The sequence below is a fragment of the Peromyscus eremicus genome, chromosome 16_21 (assembly GCF_949786415.1).
Source record: "Peromyscus eremicus chromosome 16_21, PerEre_H2_v1, whole genome shotgun sequence".
Taxonomy (NCBI): Eukaryota; Metazoa; Chordata; class Mammalia; order Rodentia; family Cricetidae; genus Peromyscus; species Peromyscus eremicus.
The window spans coordinates 9,030,108-9,049,229 of NC_081432.1; the positions used below are offsets into that span (position 1 = coordinate 9,030,108).

General features: G+C 53.5%; 1 protein-coding gene across 8 annotated transcripts; it reads left to right on the forward strand.

Moving 5' to 3' along the window:
* Positions 1-2,096: 2,096 nt before the first annotated feature.
* Aire (autoimmune regulator) lies at positions 2,097-14,189 on the forward strand. 8 transcript variants are annotated; one of them, XM_059282124.1, is made up of 14 exons: positions 2,097-2,231; positions 2,635-2,809; positions 3,027-3,182; positions 3,575-3,649; positions 4,122-4,235; positions 5,504-5,652; positions 5,837-5,917; positions 7,039-7,154; positions 8,054-8,153; positions 8,863-9,045; positions 9,993-10,114; positions 10,207-10,303; positions 12,501-12,569; positions 13,853-14,189. In XM_059282124.1, the coding sequence occupies exons 1-14, from the start codon at positions 2,097-2,099 to the stop codon at positions 13,931-13,933; spliced, it is 1,653 nt and encodes a 550-aa protein (XP_059138107.1). In that variant the 3' UTR covers positions 13,934-14,189. The 8 variants fall into 8 exon arrangements, with proteins under 8 accessions (XP_059138107.1, XP_059138108.1, XP_059138109.1 ...); XM_059282125.1 differs by having other exon boundaries at positions 7,042-7,154; XM_059282126.1 differs by having other exon boundaries at positions 5,504-5,640.
* The last annotated feature ends 4,933 nt before the right edge of the window (positions 14,190-19,122 follow it).

A 19,122-nucleotide genomic window follows, 5' to 3' on the forward strand; every position in this document is an offset into this window, starting at 1 on the left:
ACACACACACACATACACACACAGACACATACACATACACACACACAGACACACACACACACACTCACTGGAGAGCAATCTCAGCATACACAGAACTCTTACGGGGGCCCTGAGTTAGGAGGTAGGAGAACCCAACAGAGACCAAGGCCAGCACTAGCCATACTTGGTTTTCTGCCCAGACCTCCCTGGTGGCCACCCTTGTGAGGATGCTGGATGACACTACTCACGGAATCAGTCTCCTGCGCAGCCTGAGCACTCCTCCTGCTGTACCACACAGCCCCAGCCCAGGGTTGTGCTAACTGGTCTTAGCATTTGCTTCTGTTCAACCGTCAACACTCACAGTGGCTGGGGCCCCAACACAAACCTGACCATAACACTTTGCTCCAAAAACTGCCCCCTCCTAGGCCACTTACAGCTGTAGGCTCTCACCTTGCTGGGGGCACCATTTCCAATGACATCCACCTCGACTTCCCTTTCTTTTCTTTCTTTTTCTTTTTTTTTTTTTTTTTTTTTTTTTTTTGAGACAGAGTTTCTCTGTGTAGCTTTGCGCCTTTCCTGGAACTCGCTTTGTAGACCAGGCTGGCCTCGAACTCACAGAGATCTGCCTGCCCCTGCCACCCCAGTGCTGGGATTAAAGGCATGCACCACCACCACCACCCAGCTTCAACATCCCTTTCTATTTGCCTCCAGGACACCTCCCTGATTTTCTTGGGGCTCCTGTCCTTCAGGTTACACTACCCCGTGGTCTCTGTCAAGAGTCCTGAGAGGGCTGCTCGGACTGTGAGGGGAACAAGACAGGAATGGCCCAGGGGCATTTGTCAAGGGCTCTCTGCCTTCTTGCCCCTTGTTGTTGTACTGTCCCCGACAGACCCCCAGCTCAATGTGCTGGCCACCTCTGAGCTCAGAGATACGCCATGTGTTGTTTCTACCCATTGGCACGCAGGATGGACCATCTACTCTGCCCTGCCGGAATCTTTCATTCCATTCCTCCAGCCCCAGGTCTGGAACAGCTAATGGTTCCCAGCCAGGTCCACCTTCCAGCCCTTTGCAGAGGTTTCTTATTGTGGCTGCTCTCAGAGGCACTAGCCTATCTGGGCAGCCAGGGTGTGGCTAGAAGCACTGTTTTGCCTCCCCCACCATCCCCTGGTCCCCCAGTTATTTTATTCTATGCCTATGAGTGTCTTGCTTACATGTTTTTGGTCAGCACATGCATGTAGAAGCCGAAAGAGGGTGTCGGATCCTCTGGAACTGGAGTTATGAATCGGTGGTGAGCCATCATGTGTGTGCTGAGACCCAAACCCAGTCCTCTGCAAGAGCACCAAGTGCTCTTAAGTGCTGAGCCTTCTCTGCAGTCCCCTTTCTTTTTTAACTCATTGTGTGTGTGTGTGTGTGTGTGTATGTGTGTGTGTGTGTGTGTGTGTGTGTGTGTGCTTGCACATGTTCGTGTGTATGGAACTAGAGGTGAGCATAGGGTGTTTTCTTCAGTTACTCTCCACCCAAGTTTTTGAGGCAGGTTCCAGGAACCTGGAACTTATCCATTCAGCTAGGTTGTCTGGGCAGTGAGCTCTACCCCGGCTCCTGTCTCTGCCTCCCCAGCACTGGGATAACTCAGGTCCTCAGGCTTGCCGGACAGGCAAATTGTCCACTGGGCCATCTTCCCAGCCCGTCCTAGTTTTTACCCACAGACAGGACCCTCTGTAGGGTCAGGGTCCTGTTTCTTCTACCCCAGTTTCCTTCTTCCTGTTTCCTCTACCCTAGTCCAGGGCGCTACTTCTAGCCCAGACAGCTGGATTCCACAAGAAATGAATGCCAGCTGTGGAGGACCTCCTGAACCAGCGGTAGGACAGTCTCTGTCCCCAGCCTGCAGAAGCCGGGCCCTGATTGGCTCCAGGGTGAAGAGCAGCCTCTGCTCTTTTCTGGTTGAAAGTATAACAGAGACGTGGAGCAAGGCAAGCGTCGCCTTTCCCCAGCCGGGCAGTAGGTATACGCTCACAGGAGCCTCTCCGGATCGCGCCAAGACACCCAAGGTAGCGGGAAAGGGACGCGAGCGCGCACAGACCAGCAGGGGGCGCTGACGCGCAGTCCGTGTCGGGACGATGGCGGGCGGGGATGGGACGCTGCGCCGCCTGCTGAGGCTGCACCGCACCGAGATCGCGGTGGCGGTAGACAGCGCCTTTCCGCTGCTGCACGCTCTGGCCGACCACGACGTGGTCCCAGAGGACAAGTTCCAGGTGGGCTCCTAGCCCCCCAGCGCCTCTCAGTTTCCCCACTCCTCTCCCCACAACCTAGATCCCTCCCAAGCCTTCCAACACCCATGCTCTACCCACCCCGACCCTTCCCACCACCCATTCCCCAACCCCCACTCCCCGAGACACACACACACACACACACACACACACACACACACACACACACACACACACACACACACACACACTAGCCTAGGGGTGGCCCCAGCCCTCCTCAGGAGACCTTTCCAGGGAAAATTTCAGGTGAGTCCCCTAACCTCACATCCTGTGCACCCCCACTCCCCAGGGTCGAGGGACTGGCAGGAATAGGCTGGTCTCCCTTCCAAAAGAGGTAGCAGGGATTGGAGGTAGGGTGTGCATAGGCAGCCTGATACTGTCACTCCAGGAGACACTCCGGCTGAAGGAGAAGGAGGGCTGCCCCCAGGCCTTCCATGCCCTGCTGTCCTGGCTCCTGACCCAGGACAGTGGGGCCATCCTGGACTTCTGGAGGGTTCTCTTTAAGGACTACAATCTGGAACGCTACAGCCGCCTTCATACCATCCTGGAGGGCTTCCCAAAAGGTGGGCCTGTGCTGACGATGGTGCCTGCCATCTCAGCCTAGGGGGTGGCGTTGAGGCTGTGGGTGTAAGTTGGAACGTGTTTTCGGGGAGTCACTAGAACTGGGACAGGACCAAGAGCAAAGAGCAAAGGCCTGGCTCACCTTCCTCAAGAGTGTCCTGGTTCTAGAGCCCACCCTGAGGAAACGGCTCTAAGACTGGGCCCTTGTTCCTGCTGCAGATGTGGACCTCAGCCAGCCCCGGAAGGGAAGGAAACCCCTTGCTGGTCCCAAGGTCTCAGTACCCCCACCCAGACCCCCCACCAAGAGAAAAGCCCTAGAGGAGCCTCGGGCTACCCCACCAGCAGCCCTGACCCCCAAGAGCTCTTCCAGCCCAGGTACGCAGGGCGAGGAGCTAGCCAGGGTTGCAGGGCCCTTTCCAACTGGCTCTCAGGAGTTTCAGTCTCACTGGTGCCTGCCCAGGGCCAGTCTGCTAGAACCACAGTCACCTCTGAGCGCTGGAGGAGGCTCACCGCCTCTCAGCTTCTTCCTGTCCTGAAGGCTGAGCTCCTGGGTGGTGAGGCAGGCAGGTGGTTTTGATTTCGTTTCCATTGAAAAGGAAACAGCCAAGCACAGCTTAAGAACACTCAGGGAGTCAGGGAACCCTTGATCTGACCCTACCAGGTGCTCTTCCCCACCTCACTTTATACCCTGAGACCCGCCAGTACCACCCCAGCCCAGAAAGGAGGATACCTCCAGGCTGCCTCTACTCCCCCACCCCACTTCACAGGCTCCCACACAAAGACCAAGCCCCCTAAGAAGCCAGAGGGCAGCTTGGAGTCACAGCGCCTCCCACTGGGGAACGGTGAGTAAGGCAGAGAGAGCGAGGGGCTGAGTGTGGTAGGCACTGATCCCATTGGTCTCAGCTGGAGGCCAAGCTGGAGAAAGCCGGGCCTCCTTGGTTCCAAATGTGTTGTCAGTCACCCCACCCACACTGCCCTGGGTGTCTCCTTCCAAATATCTGCCCATTTTAGTACTCCCAACCTTCTGGGCGGTCCAGAAACATAGCCACGGCAATACTATTCTTGCTCTTGAGCTGGGCCCCACCTCGTTACCGTCAACCCCGACACCGATCCCAGGGATTCCCATAGACCCATGCTTCCTGGTCCTCACCTCTCAAGATGGCCTAGGAACTCTGTGCCCCTAGCACATCATGAGGTCCCACACCATGAGATACTTATTAACCTATCATTGTGCTCCACTCTGCGAACACGGCAGTCCCACAGACCTGTGCTTATGCATGCTCGTGGGCAGCCACTTGGGCCTACCTTCTCCAGGAATCCAGGCCATGTCGGCTTCCGTCCAGAGAGCTGTGACTGTGTCCTCCGGGGATGTCCCGGGAACCCGAGGGGCCGTGGAAGGAATCCTTATCCAGCAGGTGTTTGAGTCAGGTAAGTGCGTGGGGAGCAGGCTGCCAGGGAGGCCCAGGCCCTCAGGAGGTGGCTCTCGAGCAACTGTGGCCGAGGCTGAGGACAAGGCAGCCAGTGTGCCTCAGGAAGTTCTGCTGGTTTTGGAGCACAGGCAATGATGCTGAAGGCCCCCTACCTGGGGAGATCTTCTGTCAGGCCAGGGGTCCATTGTCGCATTCAGGCATAGAGTGCCCACCTCCTCATCCGTGGGTGCTGCGGAGTCACAGCTGACACCCTTAGACAGGTTCTCCATGTGCTCCAGTTCTCTCAAGTGCTCACACTGCCCACCGAGGACAGCCCACCACCCCCTGCTACCCTTGCCTCAGGCATGTATGTCCTGTCCGGTCCCCTCAATATTTACCCAGGCTCCTCCCACAACTGCCTACCTTACTGGGTAGGCTAGCAGGTCACCTTATACAGCCACCCATGTCATCTGGACAGGACAGAGCTGGGGGCAGAGTCACTCACCATTACAGTATCTGTTCCATGGCATCTCCTCCGTTCTGGACACTGGACTTGGATGCTATGGACAGCCAGGATGGCTTGGGGGCTGATGCCAGTCCTGGTCCATCTCCATCAGAGCAGCCCCAAGAATCTTGTCTAACTGTTCTGGGGCTATCATAATAAAAAGTTCCAGGCTTATAACAACAGATTCCATAGTCGAAGTGTGGGCAGGCACCCATCTTGCTGGAGGCTAGGAAGGGTCCCTTCTCTTGTCTCTAGCACCGAGTGCTGTTGTTTTTCTTTCTTTCTTTTTTTTTTTTTTAAATATTTATTTATTTATTATGTATACAGAAGAGAGTGCCAGATCTCATTACAGATGGTTGTGAGCCACCATGTGGGTGCTGGGAATTGAACTCAGGACCTCTGGAAGAGCAGTCAGTGCTCTTAACCTCTGAGCCAACTCTCCAGCCCCCCACCCCCCACCCCAAGTGCTGTTGTGATGCTTGCTTCTGGGCCGTGGCTGTCTCTTGTCTGACTGTGTGTCTCTGTTTTCACCTTTCCTTGTTAGAACATTGGATTTAGGGTCTAGTGTGACATCATCTTAACCAATTATATCTCCAAAGCCCCCGTTTCCAAGAAGGTCCCATTCTGAGCTTATGAGTGGATACTATCTTAGTAAATTCCAGCAAAGAATCCCTCGCTGTACCCAGAACCCAGGCCTCAGACTCGGCTGTGGTTAGGGGGTGGGAAGGAATGGTTCTGCCAGACGCCTAGTGTGAGCTCAGGCCGTTTGCCTCGCCTCCCAGGAGGATCCAAGAAGTGCATCCAGGTTGGGGGCGAGTTCTACACTCCTAGCAAGTTTGAAGACCCCAGTAGCAATGCAAAGAATAAGACCCGTGGTGGTAGCAGCCTAAAGCCAGTGGTCCGAGCCAAGGGAGCCCAGGTCACTATTCCTGTAAGCATTATCCAACTTGTCCATCTCTAGGGAGCTGGGCCTTGGATAGCCTCCCCTCCCCCACAAAATAGCCAGGAGTTCTTCCTGGGGGTTGGGAGTTGCTTCCCAGAGGCACCTAGTTCTGGTGGCCACATGGATCTTCCCTGGCCCTGCCTGCATCATTATGATCCTGTGTCTCTCATAGGGTAGAGATGAGCAGAGAATGGGCCAGCAGTGTGGGGTCCCTGCCCTTCCAGCCCTTCCCAGTGAGCCCCAGGTTCACCAGGTAAGCCCCAAGAACAGGCGAGCCTGGCTTCCCCACCAGCATTCAACCAGATCTTCTGTTCCTTGTCCTGGGCATTTGGCTGCCTAGAACACAGAGGTCTGAGCTCTGACTCATGAGGGGCTCCTCCCTTCCTCCTTCTTCCCTCCCCCCTCCTCCTCCCCTTCCCTCTCTGCTCTTTCTTGGAAGTGTTCTTTCCAATGATGCACGTTGGGAGATTTCAAATTAGTCAGAGCAGATGTGGCTTACACCTTTAATCCCAGTACTCAGAAGGCAGAGGCAGGTGGATCTCTGAGTTTGAGGATGCTCTACAAAGTGAGTTCCAGGACAGCCAGGACTACACAGAGAAACCTTGTCTTGAAAAACAAAACTATATATGTATATGTATGTATTAAAATAAAGCCACACATTCACTCCAGACTACAAAAAGTATCTTAGCTGGGGTCGGGGTAGAGATGCTGCTATATAGAGTATGAGGGTTCCCTGGGGACATGAAGCTCATCCTCTCCTCCCCAGCACCACTGGCTGGTTGTGCCTGCCATCATCGATTATAGGTCCCAACAGCTCAGAGCCAGGCACTCTGCGGGCCCCAGACATCAAAGATTGAAGGGTCCAGTTCTGCCCCGCTCCACAAAAGTGCCTTGGGTATTGGGGGCCTGTGGAAGTATTCCAATGGATGTAATGGTCACTGTGCAGGGCCAGCATAGCCTGGCATCTGGGAACTTCTTGAGGAGGTGGTGTCCAGACTCAAAAGTACCTCTATCTGGACAAAAGCAAAAGGTGGGGACCTGGGGGAGTGACAGTAGGTACTCAGGGCTGACAGGAAACCCCACAGACCCATCCACCTGCTGTCCTATTAGGTAGTTGGGGTCCACCTAGGGGGCTGCCTGGTACCCAGCATTTCTTCCTGAGAGGAACATCCCCTAGGCCTGTTCAAGAACTAGTATTGTAAAGACACTGGGCAGCACAGAGGTCAGCCAGGGGCCAACAAGCGAGCAGGGAGGGAATCTGGGAACCAGTCCCTGGTGGTGAGCATTGCAGGAGACGCCCCTCCAGGGTGGGTCTCTCAGGCGGGCACTGTGCTCCCTTCTGGGTCTGCATGGGGCCCCCTCTGGCCTGGTCAGAAGAATGAGGACGAATGTGCCGTGTGCCACGACGGAGGTGAGCTCATCTGCTGTGATGGCTGTCCCAGGGCCTTCCACCTGGCTTGCCTGTCCCCACCTCTGCGGGAGATCCCCAGGTGAGCAGAGCTCCCCATCGTGGCTTGCCACTTGGCACCCCGGCCACCCTGATCCATCACTGTCCTTATCTGCTGACCCCACAGATGGATAGTAAGGGTCCTTCAGGAAGAGCCACGCTTTAGGGCACTGGCTATGGGCATGGTTGGATTTTCCTTCCATGCCACCTTCCCCACCTCCCTGCCACATGGCTCGCTCAGGCCAACAGGCCTAAAGGTAACCACAGCACGATGCCCCAAGGCAAAGGTGGCTATATTATGCTTTCCACCCCAGGTTCCTAGCCCAAACTCCCTTGGGCACAGACCTTTTCCCAAGGCCCCCCCCTAAATCTCACTCCCAGGTAAGGTGGGGGGGTGGACACAGAAGCCACAAAGCTACACTCTCTACCCCCATCACTGACTGCGCAGGCCTTTGTTCTGGGGAGTGCAGTGGCCTGTGGGGGTCTAGCCTTGGTTCTGCCCCTTGTTTCACGGTCTCTCTGGTCCTCTTCCATCAGAGTCCTCCCCTTCCTGTCCTTGAGGCCCCACCCCCATCCCTACAGGAACATGGGTGGTCTGAGGATGGAAACAATGTAACAATGTACCCCTGGGCCGGGCCTATAGGCACAGACAGACGCTGAGGGTTACTGAGCATGGGGAATTCTTACCAATTAGCTGAGAAACAGTTTAGGGACTCTGACTCTCCCACCAGGGCCACCCTCCAGGTGGTAGATAATAACTCACCACCCACATCTTACTGAACTTCCCTTGTGGTAACCTTCTCTACCGTTCCTGGGTTTGGTTTCCCGTGAATGAGCATGGTAACAGGGAGTGTCCTCAAGCCACCCCAACCATACAGTTCTGGGGAGGTCTATGGTCTCTGCTTTGTCCTGCATGCCTGTGACTGGTGGCCTCATGTATAGCGGCCTCTGGAGGTGCTCCTGCTGCCTCCAGGGCAGAGTCCAGAAGAACCTGTCCCAGCCTGAGGAGTCCAGGCCCCTGGAGCCACCTGCAGAGACCCCGGTATGCCCACACTGGGTTACCCACTTCTTCTCTCCCTCTACAGTCCTACCTCCTGGCTTCTCCTGTGAGTTCTACTTGCCCTTGCTGGAGCGCCATGCTCTATTCCAGCCAGAGCAACCTTCCTGGTGAATTCCCTGCTGGGTTGTGGGGCCTCGGGAGCTTGTTCTTACAATGGCTCCGTTCCTCCTGCTCTGTGGGCCTGACCCGGGGTACACCCTCACCACTACTAAAATTCTCCAAAAAGCCTTTGGTAGCTTTCTGTTGTGTTATACCCTACATCCTGTTAGAAACCTAGTTTGCTGGGGCTGGCTCTGAGGCCACTGTCACCAGGTCTAAACGGCAAGGATGGAAGCATTTGCTGAGAGCCATGGAGCCACACACCCAGACTTTTATCTTAAAATTTATTTTTTTATCTTAAAATTTATTTTATTTTATTTTTCTTTATCTTAAAATTTATTTTATTTGCATTGGTGTTTTGCCTGCATCCATGTCCGTGTGAGGGTGTCAGATCTCCTGGAAATACAGACAATTGTGAGCCGCCATGTGGATGCTGGGAATTGAACCCACGTCTTTCTTTTAACCACTGAGCCATCTCTCCGGACTGTACCAAGCCTTTTCAACCTCAAACCCACCACAGCAGCCCAGCCCTGACTCCCCGGTGGTACTGAGCAGTGCCCGAGGCCCCTGAGCGTTGACCCTTGAATTCCAGATCCTCCTGGGACTGAGGTCAGCTTCAGAGGGGACCAGGGGCCTGTCCAGGGAGCTCCCAGCCAGCTCAGAGGCAGCCATCGCATATGTGAACCTGCTGGCCCCACCTTCTGCAGCCCCCCTGCCTCTGCTGGAACCTTCAGCACTACGCCCTCTGCTAAGTGCTGGGACTGAGGGGCAGCAGGTAAGCGAGGGGGACCCCTGGGGCCTGGGTGCTCTCTTCTGGGAGCTCTGGGCCTACAGGGTGGTTGTAAAGTCAGAACAGCTGGTGGACCCTGGGGGCTAGGAATTAGAAAGGCTCTCCAGGAGTCAAGGAGGAGTCTGCCAGGGAAAACTTGTTTGACAAAGGGAGGGGGGGATACCAGGAGGGACAGGGGCTGTGAGGAGAGCATCTCAAGGGACTCCAGCATAGCTCTCAGCCCCGCCACTCAACCCTGATGTGCCAAAATCCAGCTGGGCTTTCTAGATGGCTCAGCAGGTAAAAGGGCTTGCTGCCAAGCCTGAGGACCTGAGTTCAATCCCCAGGACTCACATGGTGGAAGGAGAGACTCACTCTGCAAGTTGTCCCTCTGAGATCCACATGCTCACCCACAAATCAATAGTGAATTAACTAGAAAGGGAAGGAGGGAGGGAGCGAGGGAGGGAGGGAGGAAGGAAGAAAGGAAGAAAGAAAGAAAAGAAAGAAGGAAGGGAGGAAGGAGGAAGGAAAAGAAAGAAAGGAAGAAAGAAAAGAAAGAAGGAAGGAAGGAAAGAAGGAAGGAAGAAGGAAGGAAAAGAACGAAAGATAACTTGGTTATCTGGGCAATAAATCCACCACCACCACTGTGAGGCAGGACAGCAAAGGCAGAATCTCCTTGCTGTCTCCCCCAAGCCCTGCCCACTTCCAGCGGCCATATTCCCTACAAGCTCCTCTGGAGCCCGACAGTTGGCAGGAGCAGGGCTGGAGGGACTGACCCTGGCCCTAAAGGCACTTTCTGACAGTTGCTAGGGTCACCAAGGCATCAGAACTTACAGTCCCGCTCACGTGACTTGCAACCATGAGGTTTCCGGGTTAACCCGGGTTGGTGGGGCATATGGCGAGCATGGCACAGGCTGAGTTGCCGTCCACATTGCTCAATCATGCTCCTGCAGAGTACGGCACAAGGCGCACGGTGTGGTGTGTGCGGGGATGGCGTGGACACGCTGCGGTGCGCACACTGTGCTGCGGCCTTCCACTGGCGCTGCCACTTCCCGATGGCCGAAGCCCGGCCAGGGTGAGTGAGGTGGCATGGGCGGGAGAGTAGCCAACATCCCCACCCACCTGAAGGTTCTCGGACCCTCAAGCAAGCTTTCCCCACTCCTCTAGGACGAACCCCCACTGCAAGTCCTGCTCTGCAGACCCGACTCCCACTCCTGGTGAGGCAGCGCCGACTTCCGCGCGCCCGGCCCCTGGGCTTGCCAAGGTCAGTGTGTGGCCAGTTGAAGTGGGATCCTGTGGGCATGGAGATGAATTTAAAACCATACCCACTAACCTTGTGTCCCATTGATTTTTTTGTTTGTATCTTTTTTTTTTTTTTTAAAGATTTATTTATTTATTATTATGTATACAGTGTTATGTCTGCAGGCCAGAAGAGGGCACCAGATCTCATTACGGATGGTTGTGAGCCACCATGTGGTTGCTGGGAATTGAACTCAGGACCTCTGGAAGAGCAGTCACTGCTCTCAACCTCTGAGCCATCTCTCCAGCCCTGTTTGTATCTTTTTGAGGCAGGGTATCACTACAGATCTCTAGCTGTCTTGGAACTCACTATATAGACCAGACTGGCCTCAAACTCGCAGAGGTATACCTGCCTGTGCCTCTCAAATGCTGGAATCAAAGGCGTGTACCACTACTTTTTTTTTTTTTTTTTTTAAGATTAGTGCTGGGATCAAAGGTGTGCATCACCATGCCCAGCTCCCCATTACTTCAAGACAGGATTTCTCTGTGTAGCCCTGGCTGTCCTGGAACTTACTCTGTAGTGCTGGCCTCGAACTCAAAGAGATCTGCCTGCCTCTGCCTGGGTGCTGGGATTACAGGCGTGTATCACTGCCACCTATCCAATCCCCATTAGTTTTATAAAGTGTTTTTCTATAAATAGACAGTATTTTGATAAGTTGAATCTATTTAAAAGGGAAAGGCTGGGTGTGGTGGGGCAGAACTTTAACCCCAAGCACCCAGAAGTAGAGGCAAGTTGGTCTCTGTAAGTTGAGTCCAGCCTGGTCTACATAGTGAGTTCCAGGTCAGCCAGGGCTACACAATGAAACCCTTTCTAAACAAAACTCAGCAAAGCTAAATAAGTAAATAAATAAGTAAAGTATTTTAAAGGGAAACACCCTTAATAGCCCTGAACTCAATGTTGGGACTGGGTTCTTATGGACCTGGGAATCCGTGGGCCTTGGTGCTGTATTCAGGGAGCTCCGGACCTACAGGGCAGTCGGCTTAACCCAAAACAAGACAGCCAGTAGACTTCTAGAGGCCAGATCATCTGCTGAAGTTGGAAAATAGGAATTAGAAAGGCTGGACCTCTGGGATGACCAACTACTGCCCTGGGTGGGGGAGGAGAGAGAGAGGGGACTCCAGTTGGGGAGGAGAGCCTGCTAGCTATTGCCAACCCCAAGAGCCACCTGCCCAAGTCCTTCACCCGGGTGGATCTCCACTTCACCCCTATTTTCACTGGCCTGGCAGGGACTGAGCTCTGGATGGAGATCTGAGGCCCGGGGAGGAAAGAGCAGGGTCCACCTCTAACCAGTTGCCACTCTATAGTACTGTCAAGGCAGACATGGGCCCCAAGCTCAGGCCCCTAGCTGTCCCTCGGGCTCATGGGTAGGAGGGAGAGATCTTGTGAAGATGTATTATGCAAAACTGCAGATTCCAGATCTCCATGATAAATCCAGGCCCCTGGCCGCAGGCTGGCCCTGTGTGGCTGAGAAACATCTAGGGGCTGTATAGGAACCTACAGATACCAGGATTCTGCCTGTGGTGGAGGACCCAGGAAGTCCTAGGACAAGCTTTGCTGATCATCTAGAGCAGTAGTTTCTCAATATGTGGGTCGAACCACCACCATTCACAGAGAGTGCCTAAGACCATTGGAAACACCAGATACTTACAATTCTTAACAGTAACCAAGTTAGTTATAAAGTAGCAATGAAAATAATTTTATGGTTGGAGGTCATCACAACATGAAGAACTGTATTAAAGCATCAGGAAGGCTGAGAACCACTGCTCTAGAGTCTAGACACAAGCAGAGAAGATGGGCAAGTGAAAGTCACTTCTAGAACAAGGAAGATTGGGCCATCCCACTGTGAGCTCCTGATAGGAGCCTGCGATCTGGGAGCTGTGTCACTGTGGCTAGGAGCACGGGTCTAACTAAGTACAGCTCATGTGACCACTGAGAGCTGGTGACAGGTCCTGGCCACTGTGTCTCTCTGGAGAGCCCTGAAGGCCACAGGCAGTATATAGGACAGGTCGATTATCCCCACCTATCTGCACCACCAGCATGGGGATCTCAGTGTCGGTTTGTTCTGTGGTAGGGTACAGGCTGCTGCTTCTGCAAGCTGGAGCCTTGCTTCCTGATCCCAACCTGTGCTAGGCTGGGTTGACTGTTAACTCTTTGGTTCTAGGTGGGGGACGACTCCGCTGGTCACGAGTCTGTTCTGCAAAGGGATGATCTGGAGTCCCTCCTGAATGAGGTAATATGTCGCCGGGCCTGGGCTGTGCTCTCAGCCCCTTTGCTGCCTCAAGTTAGGCAGCACTCAGCAGTCCCATGCCACCCCGCCCCCATAGCTGCTCTTCCCGGAACAGTGTATCACCATTTCCATGCAGGAGCCCCAGGGTGCACAGCCCTACATGAGATAAGCTGGCTGCCTCCCACCTGTAGCCTTCCTCCTCCTCCTCCTCCTCTCAAGAGCCTCCGGCACCTGGGAGTCCTATTGTCCTCAGGACCTCAGAACCAGGAGGGCTTAAGCCCTTGACCCTTGAGGGAGAGATAGTAGGGTGGTCTTCCAGAGACCCCTCTCTTACCTCTCCCAACTCAGGTTCCTGCACCATAAGATGGACGGGTCAGGTCAGGTGTGGTGGCCCGGGTCTTTGATTCCCAGCACTTGGGAGGCAGATGTAGGAAGAGCGTGAGGTGGATGCTAATCGGGACTACGTGATGAAACCCTGTCTCAAAAACCTGAGGGGCTAGAGAAATGGCCCAGTGGTTAAGAGTGTGTATTGCTCTTGCAGAGAACCACATTTGGTTCCCAGCAGCAGTGGCCTATAGCTGTTTATAATTCGATTCCAGGGAATCTGATGCCTCTGGCCTACTCAGGCACCTGCTCACACACACATACTCACGTTTAGAAATAGTAGGAATGCATTTCTTCTAAAACCTAAAAGGAAAGGGGAGGGGGAGGTAGAATTACTGAGAAGCCAGACCTTTTTAGGGCTCCATCTATTGTAAGGGCACAAACTCCTTCGGTCATTCCCACACCCCAGGTGGCCCTCTTGCTCTCCTCTATAGCCACTGGCATTTTGGGAGGCTCAACTGGGCAGGGGACTGCCCTATGCAGTGGGCCACCATGCACAGGCAGATCTAAGGAAATGCAAGAGAGAGATGGGTCACCTAGCATGGATGGGCCTTTGAAAACGTGAGGACCCTCCCCCATGACTTCCTAGTCCTGATGGGATGTCTGACTCCTGAGCAGAGAGGAAGGCTCTGGCAAAGAAAGCCACCAAGAAGAGGAAGGGACAGCCTGAGGGCCACACCCAGGGATTATATGTTGCTCTAGAAAAGCACCCGATGAGGAGTCCTCCCTTTACTGGCATGTCCAATGGGGCCTCAGGTCTCAGTCCCGCACCATGAATTGGAGGGTCAGGTCGGGTGACACCTTCATGTCAGGATGGTCACAGTTCCACAGACATGGCGGAGCGGGCACCAGCTCTGAGGAGGTCCAGCTGGTCTGAGCTTCTATGCCTCTCTCTCTCCCAGCACTCTTTCGACGGCATCCTGCAGTGGGCCATCCAGAGCATGTCACGGCCGCTGGCCGAGACACCACCCTTCTCCTCCTGACCCTAGGTGGCCCAGGAGGGTGGGCAGCATAGCACTGGCCCCCACTCCACATCATCGGATGAAGCGGAGTTGCCTTACACCTGCAGCCACCCTGTTCCAAGAGGACATGCTCTGTCCCGCCAGCAGCTGGGCTGGTTAGGACCAAGAGCCGGCAGGTCCCAGCTGTCAGTACTCAGTCTGCAGATGGTCCTGGTCCTTGTGGGGACACAAGGCCATCCTGTGTCCTGAAATTAAAAGTCACTTCTGTGGGCTTTGAGGTGCTCTGTAGTGGATGTTTGTTTGGGGGTATCCGTACTCCTCGTTCTTGACGCTGTGGCCGTGTGGAAGGAGTTCACTATTCTGGAAGAAGAATGCCTTGAAGAAGCACAAGGAGGCGGGAACAGCACTCTGTGCCCTTGGAGCAAACCCTCAGGCCTTGTCATGGTCTCCAAGGCGCTGATGGGCTTTGTCCCATCTCTACCCCTGCATCAGTCCCCCTGTGCAAGCCAGCCCCTTCTCCATCATCCAGTCCTATCCAGGCCCTTGCCACTTGGAATTCCCTGTCCTTGCTATGCCATGTGTCTGGCTTCTCATCCGTGAGACCTCAGTCACCTCCAGTGTCACTCACTGCATTTACTCATTTTTTTAATTCAGTCTCTGCTGTGTGTCTTCTATTGCTGAGCATCTTCCCAGGCAGGTTCCAGAGGGACGTCTCAGCGGGAGGGACATCCTGCAAACAGTGCTACTTTAGACAAAGCAATGACTGTGAAGCCGGAAGCCATAGGGATCAGAGGGGATGGGTGTGCTGGGCAATGGCTTGGGACCCTGGAGGAGGGCAGGGAGCCTGTGTGCAGAGGGGAAGGCCTGACCTTCCTGTAGCACAGACATTGGGCATGGGGTTGGTACCCAGCCAACCACAGTGAGAGCAGGGGGTTGGGGGTTGGTGTCAGAGAGATTGGCTCTCTGACCCTTTCCCTAGACTGTCAGTCCCTCACCAAGTGTACGGCCAAGCCCAGTCTTCGGCTCTCTCCTGTCCTCATCTCCAGATAGTGCCCTCAGATGCCTCCCCCCACCCGCACGGGATATTGATTCTATGGCATATTGAAATATCACAAGTGCCAGGTGGTGGCTGCAGACATCACCAGGCATGGGGTTCAGAGCTAGACCAGTGTCCTTAGCTAAGATGTATGGCTTGTGTGTCCCTATGTGTGTCCTGAAATAGTCCAGTAGGGATAGCTAGAGGTGATAACCAGGATGCCTAGTCCTGGGCACCCTGGTGAGTGCAGCTCAGCACTCCTAAAGGCTACAGGTGAGCGTGAAGGCAGCCCCTAGGGTAGCTGGCACCTGACCATTGTCCACACTGTTGTTACATACATGGGTGAGCAGCTGTTTGTGCCATGTAGGGTCAGAGGCAGGGGACAGCAGGGGGCCAAGGGGTCTCAGTCCCATGGATGCACTTATACTGTCTTACTATGTAGATTAGGCTGGCCTCGAACTCACAGAGACCCACCAGCCTCTGCCTCCCAAGTGCTGGGATTAAAGGTTGCACTTGAACTCAGTGTGGAAACTGTCACAATTGCACTTGAACTTAACTTGGAGATTGAGTGTCACGGGTATACTTTTCTCAAGAAAGCCGAGTGTCACAGGTGCACTTGATTTCTCGATGAAGCTGAGTGCCACAGGCACACTTGAACATCCTAACTTGGAGAATGAGTGCCACAGACACACTTGACGTCTCAGTGTAGGGGGTTGGTGCAGGAGGGAGGGCTCAGAAGTCAGCTCAGAACTGTACATTGTGAAACTTGGACACATGGAGCAGGGCTCTGCCTGAGTAGGTGTGGGCATGTGTGTGCCTGTGTGCCTGTATGTGGGCACCCTGTTTACCACGGTGGGGGAGGAGGATTCCCAGAAGGGACACACAGCTGCTGTCCTTGTGAGATGCTCTGGTCGGGGAGGTCACCAGCAAATTGAAGAGCTAAAGCCTCTAGAGTCTACCACCCTTGGTGGTGGTAGTGGTGGGGACAACTGGGATTTGCCAAGAAGCTGCCCAGGGAATCCCAGACACCACCATGGTCATGCTGACATGGTTCCATAGAGTCCTCTTCAAATGACCCCTCTCCAAAAGTGGAGGGAGGGACCAACTCCAGCCCTTCCCAGCCATGGACTGGTCTCTCCTCATAGGGCAGCACTGGTACCCTGTTTTTCAGCTTGGAGATCCTGGAGGACAATAAAGAGTCCAGCATCACCAGGACGCTTTTCTGGACAGGTCCAAAAAGGACCCGAATCTAGGTTCACCCCCCTTTTACAGGGACCATGGACCTCCATGAAACTGAGCCCTTTTGCTTCAGCTTGCTCCTACCTGGGACCTGAGCCCAGGTCCTGGCCCCATGAAGCCACCCATAGACAGGTTCTATGAGGAAACAAAAGCTTCTGTTTTGGCTCATGTGGGGGAGGGAAGTGCAGCAGGACAGTCTCCAGCCACCCCTTCCATCTGTCCATCCGTCCGTCCTCTTGGACTTCCTGTATGTCATCAGCCCTCCACTACCCATGAAATGCCTGCTTCACTTTGTCATTGAGTCTAGCTTTTTGGTTGTTTTGTTTTGAGACAGGGTTTCTCTGTGTTGCCCTGGCTGTCCTGGAACTCACTCTGTAGACCAGGCTGGCCTTGAACTCACAGAGATCCGCCTACCTCTTCCTCCTGAGTGCTGGGATTAAAAGTGTGCACCACCACACCCAGCATTTAGCTGGTATTTTGAAAGTAATGAAACATAGCTTTCTGCCCTTAGGTGGGGTAGATCCTGGTCCCTGTAACCCTCACCCCATTTTCTTTTTCTTTTTTCTTTTTTAAAAAATATTTATTTATTTATTTATTTATTTATTTATTTATTTATTTATTTATTATGTATACAGCGTTCTGTCTGCCCATATCCCTGCAGGCCAGAAGAGGGCCCCAGATCTCATTACAGATGGTTGTGAGCCACCATGTGGTTGCTGGGAATTGAGCTCAGGACCTTTGGAAAAGCAAGCAGTGCTCTTTCTGAGCCATCTCTCCAGCCCCCTCACCCCATTTTCTTTGGCTCCTCTCTTACGGGCAGCCCGTGGGATTATCAAGGCAGCTCTTGTTCTTGTCTGTCTGTGGTTTGTCTCCTTCATCCAGAACCCAAACGAGGGCTGTCCACGATAGTCCCGAACTTAAGGGAGGGAGTGAGTAGCAGGTGGGTAAGTGAGCGAAGCAGCTGGTGTGTGAGAGCTGCTCCAGGCTACAGAGCGGTTAAGCCTGCCTTCCCCTGAGTGTAACTGGACTGCTATGATGAGGACTACAGATCAGGGCTTACGTAACGGACATGGGCTCTGCTGACCCTGGTGGCTAGGAGGAGATCAAGGTATGGGCAGGTGGCCACTCCCCATGGCTTAGCAGTGGCATCTCCTCTCTGTGCCTCCCACGTGTATGTGTCCGGATCACCTTTTGTTCTTGATATTGTTGGAGACAGGGTCTTACTATGTAGCCCAGGCTAGCCTCTAGCTCTCCATCCTCTTGCCTTAGCATTGTGAATGCTGAGGTTATAGGCAGTGCCTCTGGACCCAATCTCCTGTTTTACTAAAGACTGAGCCCCCGCCATTATTGATTGGCATGGCTTTTGCCACAATGACCTGCCGCCAGCCCCTTCCAGATGGATCCTTAGACACACAGAGCTGACAGGAAGGAGGCCTGAGGACACAGGCAAGTGAATGAGTACCTGGCCACTGACCCCAAAGCTAAGAGCTTTATTGCTCCAGGATGCTCTAAGTCCGTTCTAGATGTCCAGCCTGGACAAGCACCGGTGAAGAAGATAAAGTGAGGGCCAATGTTAGCAAAACGATGGCAAGAATAGAGGAAAACTAAAACAATAATATGGCGTGTTCCCATTCAAGGATGTCCGTAGCATGGTTGCTGTAGAGACAGGGAAGCTGTCTAATGGGAGGGCGGAGCCAATAAGACGGGAGGAGCGCTATTGCCGAGGGCACCAGGCTGACATCCCAAGACTCTCAACACTCTGAAATAGTGCAGCCAGCTGGTCTTGGGAGCAGCAAATCAGGTTCCGAAAGACTGCTCTACATCCCTGAGATCCTCCAGTTTTAGGAGGAGGCCATCTTCAAGAAGAACAATTTGCAGACTTCAGACAGACAGACAGAATTTACAGAGAGCAGCCCTGAGTCCCAGGCTAGCTCCTAGGACGCTGATGTGAATGCTGGCTTGTCGCCACATGCCAGTCACACACACAGACTGTCAAGTGAGGGAAGAGAGACAGGAATCATTGAGAGCCTTCTTGTCCATGACTTATAATGCCACCTGGTGGCCACCCGGAGAAACAGCGGCCTCTGCAGGGCTCTGGAGACTAGCCAGGGAGTCCTGAGCCTTGCCCTTGCACAGGTGGGTCTCTTGATGAATTACTATTCTTGCCTTAATTTTGTATATAGTGTGTTTTACGTATGTTATGTTATAAATGGAACTCAGCCCAGGGGAGATTGAACTTGGCCATCTGTAACCCTTCACTGCTTAACTGCTTCCAGACCTCCACAAGAGTCTGAGGCTTCCAGCTGCCACTTGTTAACTGGGTTGACATGATTTAATCACATGCTCACGGGACCAATCTAGAGTCAGACTTCTTTTAAAAATGTTTTTAAACATATTGTTTTTTTTTATGTGTATGAGTGTGCTGTGGGATGTCTTTCTGTATGCTGTGAATATGTGTGGCTCCCATTGGATAATAAATAAAGCTGCATTGGCCTATGGCAGGGCAGGATGGAGCCAGGTGGGAAAATCCAAAAGAGACAGTGAGAGGAGAAAGGAGAATGGAGGAAGACACTAAACCACCATCCAAGGAGCAACATGTAATGGGACACATGGAAAGCCACAGAATACATGGCGATACATAGATTAATAGAAATGAGTTGAATTAAGTTATAGGAGCTAGTTAATAATGAGCCTGAGCCATAGGCCATACAATTTGTAATTAATATTAACCCTCTGAGCATCTGTAGGGCCAGACCAGAGAAACTTCTGGCTACATGAGTGTTTTGACTGCATGTTTTTGTGTCTGCATACCACATGCATGTTTGGTATCCACAGAGGTCGGAAGAGGGCATCGGGTTCCCCAGAACTGAAGTTACAGATGACTGTAACACCATCTGGGTGCTGGGAACCTAACCTGAGTCCCGTGCAAGAGCAA